The sequence below is a fragment of the Erigeron canadensis genome, chromosome 5 (assembly GCF_010389155.1).
Source record: "Erigeron canadensis isolate Cc75 chromosome 5, C_canadensis_v1, whole genome shotgun sequence".
Classification (NCBI taxonomy): domain Eukaryota; kingdom Viridiplantae; phylum Streptophyta; class Magnoliopsida; order Asterales; family Asteraceae; genus Erigeron; species Erigeron canadensis.
In genome coordinates this window covers 29519931-29543595 of record NC_057765.1, presented here as the reverse complement: position 1 = coordinate 29543595, position 23665 = coordinate 29519931, and the positions used below count along the sequence as shown (strand labels likewise).

The 23665-nt window shown below is 32.0% G+C and overlaps 2 protein-coding genes and 1 long non-coding RNA gene across 3 annotated transcripts; 2 read left to right on the top strand and 1 right to left on the bottom strand.

The window, feature by feature from the left end:
* The first annotated feature begins 6515 nt into the window (after positions 1–6515).
* LOC122600718 (WRKY transcription factor 1-like) lies at positions 6516–11695 on the top strand. The gene is made up of 5 exons (XM_043773470.1): positions 6516–6683; positions 8532–9250; positions 10204–10339; positions 10432–10590; positions 11090–11695. The coding sequence occupies exons 2-5, from the start codon at positions 8638–8640 to the stop codon at positions 11346–11348; spliced, it is 1167 nt and encodes a 388-aa protein (XP_043629405.1). The 5' UTR covers positions 6516–6683; positions 8532–8637; the 3' UTR covers positions 11349–11695.
* A 1793-nt stretch (positions 11696–13488) lies between these two features.
* On the top strand, positions 13489–14330 carry LOC122598923. The gene is made up of 2 exons (XR_006323786.1): positions 13489–13544; positions 13993–14330. It is a non-coding gene; the product is annotated as an uncharacterized LOC122598923 (long non-coding RNA).
* Positions 14331–17846: 3516 nt separating this feature from the next.
* On the bottom strand, positions 17847–21703 carry LOC122599835 (zinc finger CCCH domain-containing protein 18). Its single transcript, XM_043772422.1, has 8 exons — positions 21537–21703; positions 19806–20651; positions 19268–19435; positions 19000–19176; positions 18815–18891; positions 18623–18727; positions 18423–18549; positions 17847–18303 (listed from the first exon to the last, which is right to left on the bottom strand). Exons 2-8 carry the CDS (start codon positions 20636–20638, stop codon positions 18231–18233), a joined length of 1560 nt encoding a protein of 519 aa, XP_043628357.1. The 5' UTR covers positions 20639–20651; positions 21537–21703; the 3' UTR covers positions 17847–18230.
* Between the last annotated feature and the right edge of the window lie 1962 nt (positions 21704–23665).

The following is a 23665-nucleotide window of genomic DNA, read 5'->3' as shown; positions in this document are numbered from 1 at the left end:
TTTATTTTTAGATATGGGGTTAATTTAGTTGGAACTTAAACGGATAGCGGGTAAAAACACCCACAAAAAAAAGAGAAGGGGCGTGGCACTCATAGGAAGTGCCAGCCATTTTCCCATCCTATTATTCACACTTTCATTTTTGTTCTTCATCATTTCTCCATACAATCTTCTTTCCATTTCTTTCAAAATCAAAGTTAAATTCCTTCAATTCAAGGATAAGGACATCCATAATAATCATCACCATCAATTAATCTTCATTTAAGAATTGAAAAGCTAGGGTTTTGTGGGTTTTGTGGTGGTGGCCGAATTCCAAAGAGAAAAGAAAGGAAGAAGAATTTCCAACTTAAGTCTTGCATTAACTTATTGTTTGTTGAGGTATTGAATTCCCCTAATTTAATTTTCACCTCTCTTTTGAAATTAGGGTTCATGGAGTAAACCAATTTGGGGGTTTTTGCTAGAATATGAATTATGGTTAATTTTCCCCAATTCCTTAGTTAAACTAGTTGTCATTGAGATATGTGATGTGCTTGATTATGAAATTGACAAATTCATGTGAAAATTTTAGTTAATGAGAAAAGATGAATTTTTCTAGTAATTGAAATGTGGATGAAAATGGTAGGTTGAACTACCTAATGTTATTGTTAAAGATAAAAGTAACTCAATAACAAATAGGTTGGGTTTTGGGTTTAGAAAGGCTAGTATTTGAGTATGACTAGGTTGAGCTAGTCAAGTTGTGAATTGTAAGCTCATACCTTTTATATGATGATCATAGGTTGAGCTTGTTGAGCATTGTCATTATAGCATAATTGTCCTTGTTGCGGAGGAGGTGAGTATATTTGTATACCCTTATGTTTACGTTGGGTCAATTACCATGAGATGTGAATGTTCCAAGCATGGTAATTGATTTGGCGTCAAGCTCATGCGGGGCATTGTTTATGAGGCCTAAGAACCTTCGGGGCCTAAGATTCCCGATATTTATGATTGTTATGATTGTTTAGCTTATATGGATCCATATATGTAATTGTTAGTGTGCAAAGTGAGCATGTAAATGTGACACGACGGTGTTATAGGTTACATGTGAAAGTCTTTGCACGTGCCCTCCTTCGTAACCATAAAAGTATGCAAGTATATTCACTAAGCCTTTGCTTATATTTTAGTTGTTTACACTTTTATAGGTAGTTCCGAAAGAAGGAACTAAGTGTGTTGATAAGCTTGAAGTTGTAGATATCTTTTGAAGAACTTGAAGGTAATTAGCTCATTCTCAGACGAATGACGATCTTTTGGTATAGAAGCTTAGATGTCCCACACCTCATAGCTCATGGTACATTTTGGTTTGAGGTCATGTTTCGGTAATATTTCTGTAAATGTCCAAGTTGTAAAGTCTTTGGAAAATGGTATTGACGTATTTGGGAGAAAATGTTTCCAAAACGGGTAAATGACCCGTTACGGTTGTTCTTGGATTTGTGAAACATGTTATGTTGTAATGGTGTTTGAAATGTGTCTACTTTGTTGTTGGAAACCTCTGAAATGTGTTTTGAGAAGTTTGTTTTGAAATTTGAAGGTTGCAAGTTGGATCAAGGGTTAAAATGATGTCAGGGTTGCAGGTCAGGTCTCCCACTGCGGCGCAGTGGGGGTGGTTTTGCCCACTACGGCGCAGTGGGAATCCTCGGATAGTATGTAGTTTCCTCCCACTGCGGCGCAGTGGGGAGTGCTCGACCCACTGCAGCGCATTGGGGTAAATATATATATATATATATATCTTGTATTTTCTGTTTATCGAGTTGGGTCCTTTCAGTAATACCAGGTTAATTTTTTTAGTTAAAACAGATAACATATTTGTGATTATGTTATCTAATCGGATACATTATAGTTTTGTTATTTCCTTCACAATATTTCTCAGATCTACTTTATATAATGTTGAATTTGATGATTGGTTAGTAATCAAGCTGGATTTGTTGATTTTGGGGTTGGATTCGATAGAATTTATTTAATTGTGTCTCTTTTCGTGTAACCTGGTAATTTTCGTGTCGTGTTCGTGTTTGAAAAAAATGACACAATAACGTATCGTGTCTAGCCCTAATAGGTGTCGTGTCTTATCGTGTCGTGTCTTAAGAGGTTGTGTCGGACCTGTTATGCTAGCCCTAATTTAGACCAGTAGCCGTTCACTTTTTTACTTATAATTTTTTCTGTTAAACCACCATCACCTATTCATTTTTTTTACTTTTTCTTTTTATCTTTAACTATTCATTTACACATTTGAATACACCTTTATTTTATTAAAAATATAGTACATCTAAACTTAAATTAACATATAAAATACAAATACACATTAAAATATTTATTTTTATTAAGTTTTCTTACAGACATTAAAGTTTTAATTTAGTTTTTTCAGAAAGCATTTTAAATTCCTTTTATTAAAAACTATGGATAAATATATTTATTTTTATCAAATTTTCTCTAAAATTAAAATATTGTAATGAAACAATGAATTTATAAAAAATATATATATATAATCTATTTTTTTTATAAGAATCGTGAGAACTTCTAAATTTCATATTGAAACACATTTTTTTTTATTCACATGTGAAACGTTATAAAAACATATATTGCAGAAGAAATTTTTTTTCAAAGCCTTATATATAACTGTTTGTCACATGTGAACAAAAAACATTAACAAATTTATTCACAAGTTCACAAAAGGCTACATCATTTATCACAAGGTCAAATCATTTGTTAAAATCTTTATGTAACGATCTTTTCTTCAAAATAACAACTAAATAAAACTCACTTTACAAATCAAAACTCCACCAAATGCCCCTCTCTACAATTATACATCTCCAATAGTCCCAGATTTACAATATACTCATAATTTGTAAGTATATTTTTTCTTTTCATTTCTTTCAATTATTAGAGTACCATATCAAATCATATAAACTCTAAACATGTGTAACATGAATGTACTACATACTAACACCATTTATCACAAGGTCAAACAATTTGCTAGAATCTTTATGTAACTTTGACTTCTCCAAGATAACAACTAGGAAACAACTAGATAAAACTCACTTCACAAATCAAAACGCCCACCAAATGCCCCTCTTTACATTTATACATCAAGAGTCCAAAACATATAGATTCACAATTTGTAAGTATATTTTTCTTTCCATTTCTTTCAATTAGCAGAGTACCATATCAAATCATATACTCTGTGTATACTTTAAAAACCTCATGCTCGTATTGAAGAAAACAATATGCAGCTTGTTATAAATACCCAAACAAAAACCAATAACAGAATTTGAAAAAAGTCACTGGGCCCACAGACTATAAGAAAGTAAAATAAAAAAGAAACAAAGTTCGGTGAATGAAATCACCAGCCCAATTTCACCTTTTCATTTCACTGACATATGGTAATCGATCACCTTCTACGTGGCATCTTTCACCGAGTTTAATGACTGACCATTACAAATGGTCTTAGATCTACGTAGGTTATGCACTAGCACTGTGTATATGCAAAAATATTTCCTAAAAATAATTTTAAACTATTTATATTATCATATTTACTTTTTTTCATATGCGGATCGAATATCACAACGAAGGGTGTAAACTGCGTTGTTTTAACCTGGTCCACGCTAGAGATCCCCTCACCCAATACGTGGATCAAATATCACACCAATCGTTTAAAAACCTAGATTTTTCAAAACTTTACCTAACGACATTTAACTTTGCAAAGAAATAAACATTTAAAAACTGTCACATTCGTAAAGGATGGTATCTTATATTAAATGATGTTACTAGATCGGGTCGTCAAAATAATAAAAGACAATTCAAGTTTGCACCGACATAAGTGTCATTATTATTAAATGTAACATAATCATAAATGAAGTAGCCAAAACAAACGCCATGACAATTAGCCAAAACAAATGAATAACCTTGGAACTGATGGAAACGTGAAGAGAGGCACTAGGGTTTTGAGAGGGGGTCTTATGAAGATGAAAACTAATTATGGGAGATCATAGGTCACGCATGACCGATGTACTAAGTTTCCCAAGCATGACGATTAGGCCCATCAAGTTTTTAATATTCTTTTTTTAAGGCTTAAACTATTAAAATCTTTTTTAATAGATTTTAATATCCATGTATGTTAATTTGTAAATACGTATTAAAAAAAATTCCTTTAAACTGTGTTATACTTATCAACTAGCTAATCAACCCGGGATAACTTATAAACGTTTTGAAAATAAACCGAATGATACCCGGATACCTTTAAAATATGTTGTCATATTAAGATGTATAATAACCGCTTTAAATAAGTAGAAAAGTTGTGATAAGTTATTATGTAAAAAATGAAAGTAAACGGAAACAAAAGTTGTGTAGTTGTGGACACATGTTGAAACACATAATAAGTTGCAAAAGGTTTTAATAAGTTATTATGTAAAAAAAGAAAGTAAAGGGAAACAAAAGTTGTGTAGTTGTGGACACACGTTGAAACACATACAGTTGATAAAAACTAAAAAAGTAAAACCGTTATACGGAAAGATACCATTGTTTTCGGCTTATTATAATTATAACGAAAAATTAAAATGATTAAAATCTTACATAATAACGTGGACATTTAATAAAAATCTATATTAATGAGATATATTTAAAAAAAGAATGATATTTTGATTTTTAAATTAACAAAATATGATGATGTCATAATTAAATTATAAGGATTTGTAGCGGTATTATATAAGATAATTTTAAAAAATCTTATGTCAATCAAATTTTTCCTACTCTAATAGAACTTGGTGTGATGAACAAAGTTAATTTGTTGGTTTGGTTGTTTTCCTACTCCATAATTAAAAATCATTTTGTTTTTCTTTTTACACTAAAACACAATATCATCATCACACTCTTCATTTTTTTTTTTTTTATAAATTTCTATTTTTTATTCACTTTTTAAATGTCATTAATTAGTCAAATATTAATACTATTTTATAAAAATTACACCTTGAAAAATTACATTTGTAAATAAATAAATTTACTAATTTACCCTTAATAATGAAATTACACCATCAGTCATTTATTTTTTAAAAATATTTTCATTAACCCTTTTACATTAGTTATTTTTACATCAATTATCTAACACCACTCGACACCACCACTACCACCAACATTCACCATCACTATTACCGGTTGCCGCCACCGTGCTACCTCATTGAGTGGGTACCAGTATTTGTTAACTTAAAGCTAGTAGTATAGAATTTTGGTTTTGAGTCTACATCTATCTAGACTAGAGTGGTGCCCGCGCGTTTTAGAGACGATCTATAGCGCGTTAGATGCTGTAACGGTTTATAGCGTTCAGGTTACTTTCATTTTAAAATTAAGTCACGGATTAGGTGCAAGAAATAATGAAGTGCAAAAACTAACCATGAAAAATAACTACTTACAATACAATTGTAGGGGAGGAGGCCAAAGCGATTAAAAAAAAATAAATAGTCATATATTAAAATTTAGTATGAATATAAAAATGGACATAATTTGTTAGTAATTTCGTGAGTTATAAAAAGGTAATTATTGTTTAAACATTTCGTGATATAATTTATGACAATTAAGATGTTTTTTCTTATATGTAACAATACCTTCAACAATAATTTTAGAGTTGAATGGAGTTTTTATCACAATGGGGTTTTTAGGTAATTGCGGGTATTTTTAAGAGTAATTTCGGAATTTCAGGGATAAGGTAGTGTAAATTGGAAGGGTAAATTAGACACTTCAAAGGTGGAAAGTTGAATGGGGGAGGAAGTAGTTTGCGTTAATATGGAGTATAGATATAGATATATCAATTAAAATAATTGTTAATATTTAACATTAATTGTTAATGGGGAATGATTAATCCTCCTAATTAATTAGCTTAAAATTCCCCCTAATTAATTGGATGGTAACATGTGGAAATTTAAAAGGGAGATTAGGAAAGAGATTAAATAGAATTCACTTGTCACATTTATAAGGTTTTTGGAGGATTTTTAGGCTAAATATTAAGAGGATCCATCATTTTCCTTGTTAAATTACCATTTAATCATAAAAAAATGTTTTTATAACTTACTATTATTATTATATAGGGATGACTTAGATGATGTTAACAGGTTAGATGATATTTATCTCACAAACCATAAAATTCATTGAAAGCCTTTTAACATATATAAAAATTGATGTAAATAAGTTTATGAGAACAACATTATCCAACCTAAATAAGTTAACATCATCTAACATCTAACGTTATCTCTTATTATATACCCATGGTTATTATTAAAGGGATAACTTAGATGATGTTAACATCATCTAGATGTTGCTTTCACAAACCATGAAAATCATGGAAGGCTTTTTGACATGTGTAAAAATTGATGTGAGTAAGTTTATGAGAGAACATCATTTAAATTAGATGATGTTAACATCATTTAAATTATGAAAGTGTGATTCCATTCAAAATCACTATAAAGATGGGGCAAATATAGTACAGTCAGTCAACAACACAACATAAACATATTCTTTTTCTGTTCTCTCTCACCACACACATCCATACATACAAACTCTCCTTCTCTGTTCTTCCCACAATCCACACACAAAGACACAAACACACACACACAAAAGATATTTTCTTAAAATATCCTTTCAAACATATTATTTGTCACACTAAAATTCAGGTATGTTAGGGTTTCATAGATTGTTTATTTATCTATTTATTTATTCATGAATTATGTAATTTTTATATATATATATATTCTTTATCTATATCTATGCATATATATATAGATACACACACACACACTATGTTTGTTTGTCTGTGTTATAGTTAAGTCACCCTTTGTGTCCTGATGCTCTGTTGACTGTTCCAGTTTACACAGTTTGACTTTTTTTTTGGTTATTTTCAGTCTATATCATTACTACTACTAGTGCCTTAGCTTAGCTAAAAATGTTTAAACTAGTTGGTTGGTTTCGGATAGATGGTTTCGTAGATTGGGACAAATGAAAGGAATTCGGGGTTAATCTAATCCCGAAGCAGCAAAAGAGGAACTTGTTTTGTTAGAAAATTTTCTTGATGAAACTTGATTAGTTGGGTGCGGCACGGGTTTGGGGTTGCAGGAAAATCAATGTTTCGGAAGAAAGAGGGATTCCGTACGAAAAATGATATGTGTGATGGTTTAGGCTATACCTTAGCGATATAGGCCGTATGATTGATATCTATTTTGTCTCAACGGTTTACCTTTTGCGTTTAAAGGTTTAGGTTGAAGATATGACCAAATAGTCGTGTGTATACTTTCGTCTTGGTAATAAGAAGATTATGTTTTGTTTGTATTCATGAAGAGATACCGCTTTCAATCTGTTTGTTAGGAACTGTGCACACTCACATAAAGATGGGCGATAGATATTTCTTTGTTTAATACTAGACTCAAGTTGTGTCATTAACAACTGTTGTTAGGTATTTGATGCATTGACAACTTTTTGTTAGTTATATATTTGACTGCTAAGTTTTAACGGAGCTTGTCAGCATTAGGTACTAGTGGAGACTAAGAATCAATCCACTTCTTATAAACGTTTTACCATATATTACTAGTGGAGACTAAGAATCAATCCACTTCTAATAAACAATCCACACATTTTTATTTTTCCTTTTGTGAGTTATGGGTATATTTAAGTTTCTCAAATGCTTATTACTTAATTGCTGAAAAACTTTTTTCTTTCCCCTTCCTGATATGTCAGAACACGCATTTCATCATGCGAAATAATTTGTACTTTACTTTGATAGTGTGGAGTTCAAGTCAGAAATTGGTTATCTCATCATAGTATTGGCAGAATCTGTGAAAATTGGGGCTTTGGGCTTAATTTGAACCCGCTCAAGCGTATCATCCTTTTGGGATGGATTATGTCAAGGTTACTTATGATTTATGGGGAGAGTCAATAATTTTGTGATGATTATATGGTAGTCCATTGCTATGTTATATGTTCAATTCTTTACTTAGTTCAGTGGTCAGTGGTATAATTTCTTCTTGGTGAACTGTAAAATTGGTTGTAAGTAACCTTTTCATTTAGCACAAACAATTTCACCCGTGCTTCTGTGTGTTAGTGATATTTTAGGGGTGGTTGGGTTTACTCTTTGTGGGACTTTGCTTTCCAAAAAATAAAGAATTATTCGAAGAACTTTTCAGAGTCATATTCTGAAAGCCTATGTTGAGAACCATGAACAACTGTGTTTGGAAATAACACTTCTATATGTAATTCCAGCAAGTCAACATCTTTGACTTTTGACCCATCTGGTACTGACTGAGTCTATTGACTTGCCGGTCGTGGATTTCGGACTTGTTATTAGTGGGTTGTGTATATGTATTTGAGCAGCACACACACATTTACATTTTTCCGCATAATACATGTAATGATAAATTATGTTTTATCTGTGGTGTCCTCTTTTAAAATGTCTAACAATATAAATATATAATCATGATAATATAAATCTAACACATATGTGTTTTCTAATAATGGAATCCATTAATTAGGTCATAGTGAACGGGCCCGTGTCCACTATAATCTAAGATAGAGTATTGCGAAGTTCAACAGAGCCTTGATCATATCAAATTTAATCAAGATGAAAATGTATCTGCCATGGTGAAGTCATCAGGATATTTAAAGTTAACGGGTGTTCCTTATGGTAAAAATCAGGCACCACTATCTGATCAAGAAAGGAACTCTCAATCTGTAATGACCACAGAGTCACATGATGGCAACGACACATCACTGTCCAACCAAGAAGGAAGTTCCATATCAGAATATAATCAAGAAAGAAGTGCACTAGTTATATCACCTGAAAGAGTGCCAGATGGCAGTGTTCCTGAATCACTCTCGGATCAAGAAAATTATGTGATGGCGTTAAGACCTGAAAAAGGGCTAGATAAGTTGCCATTGAGACGACCCCCTGACAATCGGGTCCATGTGTCAGGTTCTGATCAGGGGGTTACTTTCTTAAGGACACCTGAGAAACCTATGGTGGATGGATTTAATTGGCGAAAATATGGTCAGAAGCTGGTCAGGGGAAATGCATCTGTCAGAAGCTATTACAAATGCACATATGGTGATTGTCCAGCTAGAAAGCAAGTGGAACATTCACATGATGGACATATCACTGAGATAAACTACTTATTGAAGCATGAACATCCTAAGCCTTGTGATCTACCAAATCAAACTGGAAGACCTAATGAACCGTCTTTGGAATCTGAAAGTAATCAATCATTGCAATCCTATTTAGTGACATTAATATGGGTGGGTACTGGTTGGGTACGAGGTCAAAATGGATACTTTAGGTTGATACGGATGCGTCGGCCAACACTTTTTGTCTATTTTTTTAGAATTGGTAATAGATAGAGAGCGTGCTATCCGTTATTATAAATGTTGTACATAGGGTTTTATTACCTAGAACTCCTACGTACTTCCCCATTTGTCCCTTCCAGGCCATTGAACTAATTTTCGTTCAATTAGTTTAGCAAAAGATGTTTTGTTACTTTTGTATATCCCCTTTATGTCATTATTAGATGTTATTTGTAGAAAATGAAGGTTTCAAAAATGATATTGTTTGTAATTAGATGTTAAGCATATAAACGCAAAAAAATGGCTTTACTTATGATAATAAATACTGTAAAAATATAACCGAAGTTTATAGTTTAGTCGATTCAAAAAGGACATGAAAGCATCTTTCAGTTACCTAATCGGATGAAAAATACTTCAATGGTCTGGACTCTGGAAAGGACAATTGAAAAACTATGTAGGAGTTGTAGGTAATAAACCAACACTATTCCAATCTTTAACCGTTTTTCATTTTCCTGTTAAGTTAGTTTGCTAATTTTACTTGTAGATAAAACCTACAGGTCAAAAGCCTAAAACAGGTTCGGTTTGGTTTGGCTGACCCGAAACAGTTATCCACATTTTTCTAAAAGAAAGTTCTATGTAAATTAGTGGACTTTCATCTTTTGGAGAAGATTGCATTAAAAGTACATTTTGGGCGACTTTCAACCCATATAGTTTTAAGATTTTCTTTCTGTATATTATGTAATCTGTTTGACCAATTAGTGATGAAGCAAATCGCTAACTGACACATACATAATTACATTGGTCGAAAGCCACTAGTCTTTATTTGGTTTCACTAAACAATCTGTGACGTCTTTTTGCATACTGCAGCTTCTCAAGATCCTGAGGCATTAGAGACCCCTGTGTTATCTACCGTCGTACACAGTGAAAATTTAGTGGAGGGGGTAGTCTCACATGCAAGTGAAATAGAAAGTGTCAACAATAATCCACCCGACTCAAAGAGGCAGTAAGTTAAAACACTACTAAATATACTCTCAAAATTGTTTCAAAGTGTTTATTCTGCCATGATCTTATCCCCAAGTTCTTGATACTGGACAGGAAGAAAGAGAATTCTAGAATCAATGATAGTGTTGTGACAAAGACAAATTATGAGCCACGTGTAGTTGTTGAGACTACGAGCGCAGTTGATATTGTAAATGATGGGTATCGTTGGCGCAAATACGGGCAAAAGCAAATAAAAGGCAGTCCATATCCAAGGTACATTTTTAACTGGTATTTAAAGATGCAGCAAACTGCATGAATTTTAATGCAAGTATATTCAAGTATATTGTGCAACTTTTCGAGGTACTCCTGTTCTTCATGATGCCAAGTAGGTGCAATTTCAACTATTTATTTGATAGTGAGTGGAGTTAGTTATGTTTTATATCTAACACATCAAACGGGTGAAATGAATATAGGAAGTTAGCTAAATGGTTGAATGGGTCAAACATCCCCAAGTGTGTTTCTGATGCAACATCATAATCCTCCTGATCATTTTATTCAGAAAACTGGATTCCTTTCAAATGACTCTTGTAATCAAATTTGACACACCAAAGATCTGTTATAAAATCATCTACTGTGGGAAAAAAATAACCAATTTCGTACAATGACTACTCGTTTGAATTGAATTTGTTCTGAACTATTATCCGTCCATTTTGCCATCTATATTTGGAACATAATGAACTCTAGGTACTAAAACATAGTGATGCTTGTGTAGGAGTTATTATCGGTGTGTAAATGGTGGCTGTCCAGTGAAGAAGCATGTAGAGAGGGCACCCCATGATGAAAAAGTGGTGTTGACAACTTACGAGGGACGGCATGACCATGATATGCCAGCTGGGATCAGAACCGTTATACAAATTACACCAGGAAACAACAATGGCAAAACATCCTCTAATGATGATGAATCAAAACCTCAACCAGAAGCAGATGAATCTAGAGGTATGGAAATGGTCGTTCATGATGATGCTGATTGACCAATAACTCTCTTTGTTGTAACTAATTATCAAAGCACCTGACCCTTACTTTTGTAGCGTAGTGCCGTAGTTAAGTAGTTTCGTTATATGCCCATTAGTCTCCATTTGCTGAGTATTCATGAGTGGACATATAGAAGTTGTCGTGCGGTTCACCATTTTGTTTTTATATTTCACGCTGACTTGTTTGTGGCAATCACTATTCACTACTGTAGGCCTGTAGCAGGTAAAGCGAGTTGTTAGACTTTGTTTCTTGGGTAACGACTATGCTATGGGTTTTGAGTCTTGACATACGATATTATGTACCCGATCATTCGATCATTGACCAAAAGAGGTGCCCCCTTCGTGTATATTGCAACTTTTTGTTACGGACATTTTGCATTTGGTTGCACATGAAAAAAAGTGCAGGGCTGCTTCTTTAATGAACCCGTGACTATACCTATGAGAAAGTTTAATTGCAAGATTGGTCCACGTGGTTTGTACACTTTAGCAAGGGTTCCCTTTTTGAGAATCGTTGCAATGGGGTCTTTATTTTGAGAATTTTTTGCAAAATTGGTTCAAATTTGACGGATTTGTCAAAGGGGGCCGTCAAGTGTGCACGTGTGGGGGTATTTATTACTTTCCACCCCACAGGGACCAATCTTGCAACTTTTTTTAAAATCCATCACTAAATAATATCTCTTAACTTAAAAAAAAGAAAAAAAATCTCATTAAATAATTAACTTAAATATAATTTTTAACACTTTTAAACTTTTCATGATTATTTGTTGTTAAAAAAATAAAAACATATTACTACTAAAAATTAAAGGGTATTATTTAGTGATGGATTTTTAAAAATTGAAAGTTTATAAAACTTTTTAAAAAGTTAAAAGGTATTATTTAGTGATGGATTTTTAAAAAATTAAAAGTTTATAAAACTTTTTTAAAAATTTTAAAGGTATTATTTAGTGTTAGATTTTTAAAAATTGTAAGCTTATAAAACTTTTTAAAAAGTTAAAACGTATTATCTAGTGATGTATTTTTAAAAATTGTAAGTTTATAAAACTTTTTAAAAAGTTAAAACGTATTATTTAGTGATGTATTTTTAAAAATTGTAAGTTTATAAAACTTTTTCTACAACTATTAATATAATTAATAATTAACTTAATTCAAAAGATTGTAACATACAATTAGTAACTCTGTTCAAATAATATAAATGTCATATTTTTGGTATTTTAATTATCTATTCTTGTGTCAAACACAAAGGAAGTTAACAACATTTTTTGGAATAAAAAATATACTACTAAATAAATGCAAATAAAAAATTATAAATTCTAATTTACAAATATAAGAAAAAGCAAACTAGTAATTGTAACACTCCAAAATTTTAAGGTAATATAAAATTAACCCTTATCATAGTTTTGACATTAAATTAAATTCCTAGTATTTTGTTTTGATATAAGAGGTTAATTTAGTTGGAAATTTTGTGGCTAGCGGGTATAATACCCTCTAAAATCTAAATGAAACGTGGCAATGGGGGAGATAGGCCAGCCAACTTGTTTTCTTTGAATCATATTTCCACTAACTAAATTTCCTTCTAAAAAAAAACAAACTCTTCCATTCATTCTTCCACAAACTTATTGATTCACAAGTTGATATATGAAATTCATCCTCCTAAATTAAATTAACTAATTCAAATAACAAAGAAGCAAATTTCTGGTATAGGGGCTTGGTGGTGGTTGAATTTTACAAGAAGAAAGGGGGAAAAATTGAAGATTATATATTTGTTTTATTATTCTTTGAGGTAATGAATTCTCCCTAATTATTGAATTGTAAATTAGGGTTTTGATTAATGAAATTAGGGTTCTTGACAAATGAATTTGAGAATTTTGTAATTTGGGGATTTTTAAAGAACCCTAATGGAATTAAAAGGGAGAAATTAGGGGTTAATGCAATGAGTTTGTATAATGATGAACCCCATAGTGATGAAACATATATTTTGGGTGTTTGGCTAGAATTGTGTTATAAAAATTATTATGAAATTTGTGTTGAATTGTTTTTAATAGCCAAACACCATATTGATATCATGGGGAATTCAATTAGATGATTGTGAAAGAGTTGAGTTTGTAGAATTCATAGATATATATTACATAATGTGTAGGTGATGAAGATCATTTTGTTGAGCCTAGTAGCCATATAGTGCCAAAGAGCCAAGTTAAGGTGAGTGTATATGCATATGATCATGTTCTAGTTGATAGAGGTCATAGGTGGGTAAATTCCTATGACCCATATGTTTGTTGATTATGAAGATTAGTTGGTGGGTAAATTCTTACTAGTTAAAATGTTGATTTAATGAATGAAAGCTAATAGGTGGGTAAAGTCCTACTAGCATAATGTGATTTTGATTATGAGAGCTAGTAGGTGGGTAAATTCCTATTAGCCAATTTGTATGATAAAGACTAGTAGGTGGGTAAAGTCCTACTAACATAATCCATGGCCATGTAGAAAGTGATTTGTATTGTTTTATGTTTATGATTGTGATGAATGAAATGACTATCAAAAGATAGGCTATAAATAATGTTTGATGTATTTGGCAACTTGATTATGATCATATGTATATGCATTCATTAAGCATTGCTTACGTTTTAGTTATTTAACCTTTTTATAGGAGTTGGTAGTAGCCAAGAGAGGAATTTGATCAAGTGAAAGTGTTTGAAGTGAAGTAGTGATTGAAGGTAATTAGGCCATCCATGGAAGAATGGGACTTTAGGTAGAAGCTTAGTTTAACCCTCTCAAACTTTTGGCTCTTGATACATGTGTATTTTGATGAAAATGTTGTTTATGATGTATTTTGAGTCTTGACTATTATAGTGGGTTGAAGTATAAGTCATTTTGGAGTCAAATTACCCATTTTGTCACTTTGGGTAAATGCGGGCGAGTGACCCGTTTGGTCGTTTTAATGTACATTTCAATGGTTAAAGTTTCAGATCTGCTATTATGTTGTAATATATGATTTTACTCATTTTTGTGTTTTGGTTTAAAGAATTTGAAGCATGGAATGTAAAATATGGTTTTTTGGTTAAATTGGAAAAGTGCAGGTCGGACCATAAAATTATGGTCTTGACCATAATTTTACGGCCCATTGATTTAGATGGGACTGTAAATTTACGGCCCTGGGCCATAAATTTACGGCCCTTGTAATTTCGAGTTGATTTCAAACAAAGAAGAAAAAAATCCATGAGCGAATTACGCCCCTTTTTTTACGGCTAGTTATAATTTAAGCCATAATTTTACGGTTAGGTTTTTACGGTCAGTTGTAATTAAGCAGTAAATTTACGGCCCTTGACCATAAATTTACGGCCAGTACAAAAAAAAAATCGTATTTTTTTCTTAAATTGAGTCGAGTCGTTTCAGTAATTTGATATTTGCCTTAAAAAACAAAATCTTTGATATATTTTTAGAAAAGTAAATATACGTTTTTATGTGAATTGGAGTTTAATCATAAATTTGAAGTATTTATGAGTTTTAGAATTTTTAGTGGTAATATGTTTTTAGTTTTTTAAACAATAAATAATCATGAAAAGTTAAAAAGTGTTAAAAATTATATTTAATTATTTAATAAGATTTTTGCTTTTATGAAAAAATTAAAAGGTATTATTTAATAATAGATTTTAAAAAAAGTTGCAAGATTGGTCCATGTGGTGTTTCCATTTTAGCAATGGGGGTCCCTGTGGGTGGAAAGTACATAATACCCCCCACACGTGCACACTTGACGACCCCCTTTAACGGATCCGTCAAAATTGGACCAATTTTGCAAAATATTCTCAAAATAGGGACCCCATTGGAACGATTCTCGAAAATGGACCCCCTTGCTAAAGTATACAAACCACAGGGATCAGTCTTGTAATTAACTCTTAAATAAAAAAGCTTCAATCTCTATCAATTCCAACTTTTAACCTCAGTTACAACTCCAACTACAAATTCATTTATTCTTAACGTACATACTTAAGTTATATAATATTGTCATCCACTTATTAAAGTCTGTGAAAACTTAATCTTTATTCTTGAGTTTTTTTTAATGAAGAATTTTTTTTTAATAAGGAAAATGGAATGATAGGAAAACTTGAGGATTTTTGGTCTTAAGTTTTTTTTCCAAATTAACATGATTTGGATAGAAAAGAAAAGATAATTATGTATTTCTAATAGTTTAAATAACAAGGGTATATTTGTAAAAGTATATATTTTTTTTCTTTTTTTTTTCTTTCATTTATACTTTTTCTTTTTTTTTTTCTTTCGTTCATACTAAAGAATGTAATTAATCCTTTTGATTCTTTTTTTTTCTTTCATTTTTTTTAAACTCAAGAATGTATTATATACATACAATTTCTTTTCTTCTCCTTCCTTACCTAATTTCATCATTTTCTTTTCATCTCCTTCGTTACCTAATCTTATCATTTTTTTCTTTTTTTTAATTTATAACTCGAGAAATGCAGTGTTAGACTATTTTTTAATTAAAAAAAAGGATCAATTTTACTTTATAATTAAATATAAGAAGTTAACATGAGAACAAAAATCCCGAAGTTGGACCCAAAATAACCTACTTGATAGTGAAAGTTATCAATGGGACCATATCATAATTTCCTGGGTTTGCAAAGAACTTAACAAGTGGTCATCTAAGTTATGGGATCCACAAATCTTAAAAACAGATTTGCAAAACCCACCATCCACCTCATATAATATAATAATTGTCATCACAATGGATATAGAAAATATAATAATAACTTACATCAAGCCATATGGTAATATGATAAAAGAAGATGGGTTTCTAAGCCCAATTATCCGAAGTTCAGTTATCTGATTGGCTCTCGGTATTTCCTCCTTTGCTAGGCGAGAACTGATTTATGTATTCATGTTATTTGAAAATGACAAGTCCTTAAAGCTATTGGGAGTGTGGGGTCTTTTAGCTATATGGTTGACACGTGAGGTTCCTTTAGTAATGGGAGTTCCCCTTGGAGTGAGGATTCCTATAACTCCTGACTATATAAATGAAAAAAAAAAAAGAAAGAAAAGAAATACAAGGACCAATAAGGAAGCTTTCATGTGGGTTGGATCAAAGAAAAGAGAGAGTAAAAGGAGCGTCCAAATTCGAACGAGGGGGGTTTATTTTTCATAAGGAACGCCCCTTGGGGCAATGTTCACGGCGTTCTCTAGGTGTTCTTGACGCTTTTTGGGCGTTCCTCGAGAAAAAAACGCCTTACTCCGTAAAGTCTTAGAGCCTAAAACGTATATTGGCTAATGAATAGTCCGGTATATTGTGGTAATTTCCATATCTACCCCCACGATGTTTAGTGGGCGAGGTTTCGAACCTGGCTTATCTTGTCCACGACACTCTTTCAATAGCAAATTTTGTATTGATTTTTTTTTTTTAACGAGTTATTACTGGTTAACATTCGAAACATCACATCTAAACTGTTTTTATGTGAAACTCATCAAAACTGTTGTTTCTTGTATTATTTAAGAAAAAGCCAAGAGACCGTAGAGTCTATTATTCATGTCAAATCTAGTCTTAACTTTTAACCATATATTTAAGGTTAACGAGATGCCCATTATATCATTGGATCCAAATGTTATTCTAGCTTCTAAGATTAGTGAGACTCTTTAATTGATAGTTACTCCGTAATACATTTTACCATATATCTATATAATAAAAGAGAAAAAGGTCGCCGAATGATTGTAACTTTTTATACATGTCTTGTATCATTAGAAGATTAACCTACTTGCTAAACTTTCATTTGATAATTAAATTCTGAAAGAAAAAAAAATGATGATCAAGAAGTGTAGGCAACACAATGATGACAAGTATAGAAAAGAAAATAATCCCACAACCAAAAATTTGTAAATTGGATTTTTTTCAATTAAAGGAAAAGACTTTGCCTATGGTTTTTAAAGGAAAAAAGTCCCATTCAAGGACCCTACAGTCCCAACTCCAAAGAAGCCATAATTGTGTTTAAACAAATCATTAGTCCTTCATGCTTCACAGCTAATGACTTGTACCTAATTAACATTTTAACATTAATTAATGTTAACACTAATTAAAGATGTATAACTTTAATTGCATATCCTGTAAGTCATTTAAGGAAGGTGTTTCCTTTATTGAAGTATCAAACTGTACCAAGACTTGTATAAGTTGCATACCATATTACACAAAATTGATAAGCAGTAGCTATCAGATCATACCACACCTATTCATTGTCTTTGTCAGGTCGCGACAGGATAAACGACTAACGCAAGGTGCAACCTTTATTTCAGTAACTGTGACGCGACTTGACCAAAAACAAGTAAAACTCAATCAGAAGCAACGTATCTTATACAGTACAAATTTATAAGGGCATCAACACATCAGGTCATCTCACTCATGCTTTTGTCGTTTCAATGCAACTACAGCTATTTATGCACATCATAATACCCTGGCATTTAAAGTTTAAGCACTGATAGAGTAAACAAGAACGTGACGACGGTAACTTTGTAGAAAGTAAGAGTATATTACTATATTAGAAGCACTAATATAAAGTTTAGTTTATAACTTAATTCAGTCAAACTCACTACACTTTCATTCCTAAAACTTGTACTTATACAAACCAACAGACTATATCTTTCTCGCTTATATGCATTCAAGACCTTTTTATATAAGTATTGTCACACGATAACTTGGTAAAATACTGCAAATTTTTCTATACCTTATACCCATTGCAAGTTTGCAACATGGCTTTTTGTCCTAAAATGCTATAAACTGACACTTTTTTGCTATAAACTTTGTTGTTGTTGTAGTATCAAACCGTTTGCATACTGAAATGGAATTTGATGTGAATATGTCTTCGCTAAGTCCGCTTGTGTAATGTTTAAAAGTCATGTAGCTGTCGATATGCCACTGCCTAATGCAGATGCAAATGGACTATCAGGAAGAGCACGTCCCTGAATGCTGCAATTTCGACCAAATTGATTGTTGAAATAAATATGCGACAAAAGAAATTGATTGGAAAATACACTTTTAATCAAGAAAATGATATGGAAATCAAGAAAGTTTATGAGATAACTTACTTCTCCTTCTCGTTGTATTTGGTATTTATCTGCCAAATTCTTTCCTCACCAGCTGAACCGTAGTTAAAAACATCAAACAAATGACCAAATCGCTCTGCAGCAGAGAAATTCATCTCCCCTCTATTACCTATAAACATACATAATGAAAACATATATAAAATTTTTCAAAATTTAAGTTTTAAAAATTTCTAGAATCCAACCTTCTGACAGCTGCAACTCTTCGAGTGAGTAGCCAAAGGACGTCAATTCACTAGCGTGTTTTGCTGTTAGCACAGGTGATGGCAAACTATCGCTAATTTTGGACACTGCATCAATATTGAAAAACTCGGATCATTTGTAAGTTCAAGCATGGCTGCCATGGAAAAAGGGTCAATATCTTATATATGTCTCACTTGATTGAAGCTCAGATTCTGCGTCAAGACTGTGAGCACCATAGTACATAGTATGCTGAAATTTATCTCCAACTTTCCTGCAAAAAACATATCTAATAAGGTCAATGTTCGCTAAAAAGGCTAGAATATAAGAATATAGTAACTGTTATTATTTTAATAGATATCAAAAGCTTCATCATCTTTACCTATCGTCCCTTGACTTTTCACGGTATGGTTTGACCAATACTCGTGCACCACACACAAAATGTGGGTTGCCTTTACTCAGAATCTCCTTAACAGTCTCCCCAAAAGCAAAGGTTACAAATCCGAACATTCTCTTTTGCTGACATGGAATCCTCACATCATGAACAGGCCCAAATTTTCTACATTAAATCAATGAAATATAGATCAGCCATATGTTGTCGACTTGTCGATATGAATATATAAACATTTTATTTCTGCGTGACCACTTACTTGAAATAGTTTGAAACATCTTGCTCTGTGAAAGTACTCTCAGCCGGAAAAGTCAGATATATCTGCTTAGAACCTGCGACTATACCACCTTGTTCATTTCTATCTCCATTGTAGTCGACATACTTGGCAATTTCATCAGCTAAAATGACTGAATGTTGCCCATGAGGCCTATTAAAACAATCAAACTTACAATAAGTAGGTGTTCAACCTGTTTGCCTAAATGGTAGAACTGTGATCCAACGGATCATATGAGTAAAATCTTCTAAATATGGCCCAAAGTGTTATCAAATGCTTCAAACCTCCTAAATCATTTTATTTGAAAAAAAGAGATTAACGAACAGTCTTTAATTTTTATAACCTTATTTAATACACTAAATAATTATAAAACTAACCAAATGGACAGAAATAACTTGTTGATGGTTTGAGACCATATCCGTGTTTACCCGTATTGACCGGTTACACCATCCATTTCTGACTCATAAGAGTAAGAATATAAGAAATACTGTGAACAAATGGAAAGCAATTATAAACTTTATACCTATCGATGAGAGTTATTCCTTTGAGCCGTGCAAGAAGCTTAGTCAAACTATAACCAGCTTTCCCATGCCTCTGGCTCTCAGTTAGATAGCCCTCAGCTTGAAGCGTTCTTCCAAATTTCTCATAATACAACATTGGCAAAGAAGCAATAGAAACAGGAAACCCTCTTCTTGCCTTCAAGAGTTCAGTTAGTTCCATCTCTAGTTTGTTGAGACACCCATGCGAAAAGACATTATCGTCTTCATTTGAACCAGGGCTAAAGATCTGATAGAGCGTTTCGGGCATAGGATTAACATGAGAATACCTACAGCTGTTTCCATGCCTACAGGAGCCTTTCACGAAGTAATGGCAAATCTTGATAGGCAATTCAGGTAAACTAGGAGACCTTCTATTGATTCTAGGACTCAATGTAGGTTCAGAATAGTAATAGTTGTTGCTAACAAAATTTAGCCCATTTGCAGGCTCGATATGATCGTCTAATGACATGAAACGAAGTTGGTTTTGAATGTGGTAATCTTCAGGAAACGAAGCAGGATAAACCGTTAAAGATTGGCAGCCAGGAGAAAAAGGTGTGAACTTTATGGGCAAACTCGATACAGAATTTAGCCCGGGAGGCAAAATAGGTAAAGCAGCTGAGCTTGGTGCTAAATTGAGATGTGTTTTTGCATTTTTGATCAAAGAGTGGATTAAATTATCAGGGCCAAAAGCTAGTCTTATCATCTCTCTTTCACCATGATCTTGCAACAGAAGATAACCAATAATCTTGGAGACTTTTTCGGGTTCCAGCTTCTGGATCCTATCATATACAACTTTTGTAGATTCTGAGAAGTCCATTTTATGTTCTAACCTACATATGAATACAATGTTCATTACATAGCATACAAGTAAAACTGAAAAATGTACCTAAGCACAAATAATTCCGAGCAAAACACAAAAAAACACATGTAAAAAAGAGATGATATGCTCACAACAATTACAAAACACTTTAGACTAACTATAAGGTTGTTACGAATATTTTGTTGTATAAATATCACTTCCTTAACTAACTTTATGAGTTTATGGTTAAATACCAGAACTAAACTTTAGTACTAATACCTGAACTTGGGCTATTCCCTTTCGATTTTGCATACTAAAAAAAATCTTAAATCCAGAAAAAATGTACCACTTTAATAGCATGATTTACAAGTATTTATTACACACTTTTTCTAGATTTGAAAGTTTTACTTGAGAGGAAAGAAGTTGCCTGAACTGGAAACAAGGAAGAAAACATATTCTGTATCCTTAACTGTCACTAAAATAAAGCAAAAAAATTCAAGGAAATGGAAGTATACTTGTGTGCTCTTTTGTGCTTTTCAACAAACAATTCATGTGCAAATTTATGTTCAATTTCTAGCATGTAAAACTGACAACTACTCAGACATGAAAAAATAACAACACAAGTTGGCTATGACTAAAAAAATTAACACAAAGTTCCTATTTTCTTTTCAGCCTCATGCATACTTAAAGTATAGAACTTCAAAGAAAGTTATACACCAATATTTATGTAAATCAAAAACCCATATCAAAGTTTATATCTTTTTGTTACATAAATGAGTGCAACAACAAAAACTTGATAAAAGATATATATATATATATATATATAATATATATATATATATATATATATATATATAATTCAAGAAAATTAATATGAAAAAAGAAAGTTTAAAGAAATGATTTTTAAGATACCCACCAAATCAATTAAGCTTGTGAAGAAAGACCAAGGTCAGAACAATCTATATTCATGGCCTTAAAAACACCTCCATGATTGATTGTATATAATTCTCTCTCTACATGTATATATATGTAGCCATATCTATATGTATATCATTTTCTTTCTTGCTCTTCTTGTTGTTGCTTTTAGTAATCAATGTGTGTGTGTGTATATATAAAAACTATGCACTCAATTCTCCGCACAAACGACACTGTTCTTAAAAGAATAGTGAAAATGACAGCCTTTTGTTTTTATTTCAGTTTTTTTTATAAATAAAATTCAAGATTATTGATATTTTATTAAAACTATGAAATTTTTGGAAAAAGACAGGTGCATTAAAATGAGTTTTTATGTTTAGCACAATGGTTTTGGCCACATTGTTTACATACAAAAAAATTGGAGGGATTTTTGGAGAAAGTTACATATGGTTTGTTTTTCACTATAGTCGTTACTGGGCTCCAAAATAATTCAAAGACTCAAAGGTATGTACAACAACATTAAGCCCCAATCCATATGAGATTATGAGGGCTATGGGTGAGGTTTTCTTGAGGACAGTTAAGGGCAATTCTTACGTTCCTCATCGGTACGTGAGGTAACATATAGATAATTTTAACTTTATTTAGAGGTAGAGAGTTTGTTACCATAAAGACTTTTGGTTAAAAGCGACAAAAGTAGAAGAGTGAAAAAGTTTAACAACCATACCTGTCAGCCGGGTATCACCTGGCCACGTTAAGAGTAAAGAAGAGTAACAAACATACCACATAACACATCTTAGCGCAAATTGGATAATACATAGTAAATAGGACATTTGAAACATACCGGATATCAACATAAAGACATAATAAACATAACCTATAACATCCTAAATTTTTAGGCCAATGAAAATTTACCTTTATTATAGTTTTGACATTAAAAGAGTTTCCTAGTATTTTATTTTTAGACATGGGGTTAATTTAGTTGGAACTTTAGCGGACAACGTGTATAATACCCATTTCTTTGGTGAATAACGTGGCAAGGGAGGGAAGTGTCAGGCAACCTTCTTCTTAGTGAATCACAATTCCATTCACTTCTTCCATTTTATTCTTCAATCTTCTTTTCTTTCATCCCAATTAATTTCAGTCCTTCAATTAATCAAAGTTCAATTAAGTGCATAACAATCATAACAATAATAACCTTCTTGGAAAGAATTGAATTTGGGAGAATTGATTGTGTGGAGTGTTTGTGGGGCGACATCATCAAGGGAAAAAGGAAGAAGAATTTGTGATTTCTAATTATTTCCTTCAAGGTATTGATTTCTTAACCTAATTTCATTCATTCTTGAGAATTAGGGTTCTTTCTATTAATTGAATTGGGGAACTTTGGGACTTTCTTTAAAATAAGTTAATTGCTTCAATACAAGTTAGGGTTCTTGTAATTTAATCAAATTTAAGGTTTTTAGTTGGGCTGCATGAAGGTTTTGATTAATGTTAGTTATTAAATTGAGATGAGTTTGGTATAACAATACTATACTAATTGATGTTAAAATCATGTTGAAAACAGCCCCTAATATGTATATTAAGTTAAGATTATTAAATGGAAGTGTCATAAACTTGTTTGAGTTGATTTAAGAATGTTTTTGTGCAAACTCGAAATTAATTTAGCATCCAACTATCTACACTTTAGCAGCCCAGCCCACCTTAGCTATTCAAACCAGCCCATTATCTGACTGTATATATATAATACAACCAGATTAAGTTATAAATTACTAATAAAAATAATACAACCAGTTTAAGCCTAAAGAGCATATTAGCAATTTCAATTTCTAAGTCTTAAAAAGTAAATAATCAATTTTGATTCTAGAATATGCAGTAAACTGGAAATTAGATCAACAACTTTAATGGAAAATGTGTCATTTTAAAATGCTTATAACTTTCAATCCGTAAATCCGTAGGAGTCCTGTAACCTGTCCTTTGAAAGGTATGCGAGTCAAGTTTCATATGAAATTAGTTTCAGGTCTTAGTTTAACTTTTAAGTAAGTTAAATATGTTAAAACTTACAGCTGGTCAAATCTGGTACAATGAAAATCAGAATCTGTTTTTGACTTTGTAACATGTAAAATTCCTCTTTAA

Bases quoted from the DNA above. Each gene is read 5' to 3' on its own strand.
- LOC122600718 (XM_043773470.1), top strand. From the start codon at position 8,638: ATGGTGAAGTCATCAGGATATTTAAAGTTAACGGGTGTTCCTTATGGT. The intron at 9,251-10,203 runs GTAATCAATCAT...TGCATACTGCAG, and splicing joins ACCGTCTTTGGAATCTGAAA to CTTCTCAAGATCCTGAGGCA. The intron at 10,340-10,431 runs GTAAGTTAAAAC...GATACTGGACAG, and splicing joins CCACCCGACTCAAAGAGGCA to GAAGAAAGAGAATTCTAGAA.
- LOC122599835 (XM_043772422.1), bottom strand. From the start codon at position 20,638: ATGGACTTCTCAGAATCTACAAAAGTTGTATATGATAGGATCCAGAAG. The intron at 18,728-18,814 runs GTGAGACATATA...ATATTGATGCAG, and splicing joins AGAATCTGAGCTTCAATCAA to TGTCCAAAATTAGCGATAGT. The intron at 18,304-18,422 runs GTAAGTTATCTC...TCGAAATTGCAG, and splicing joins AAATACAACGAGAAGGAGAA to CATTCAGGGACGTGCTCTTC.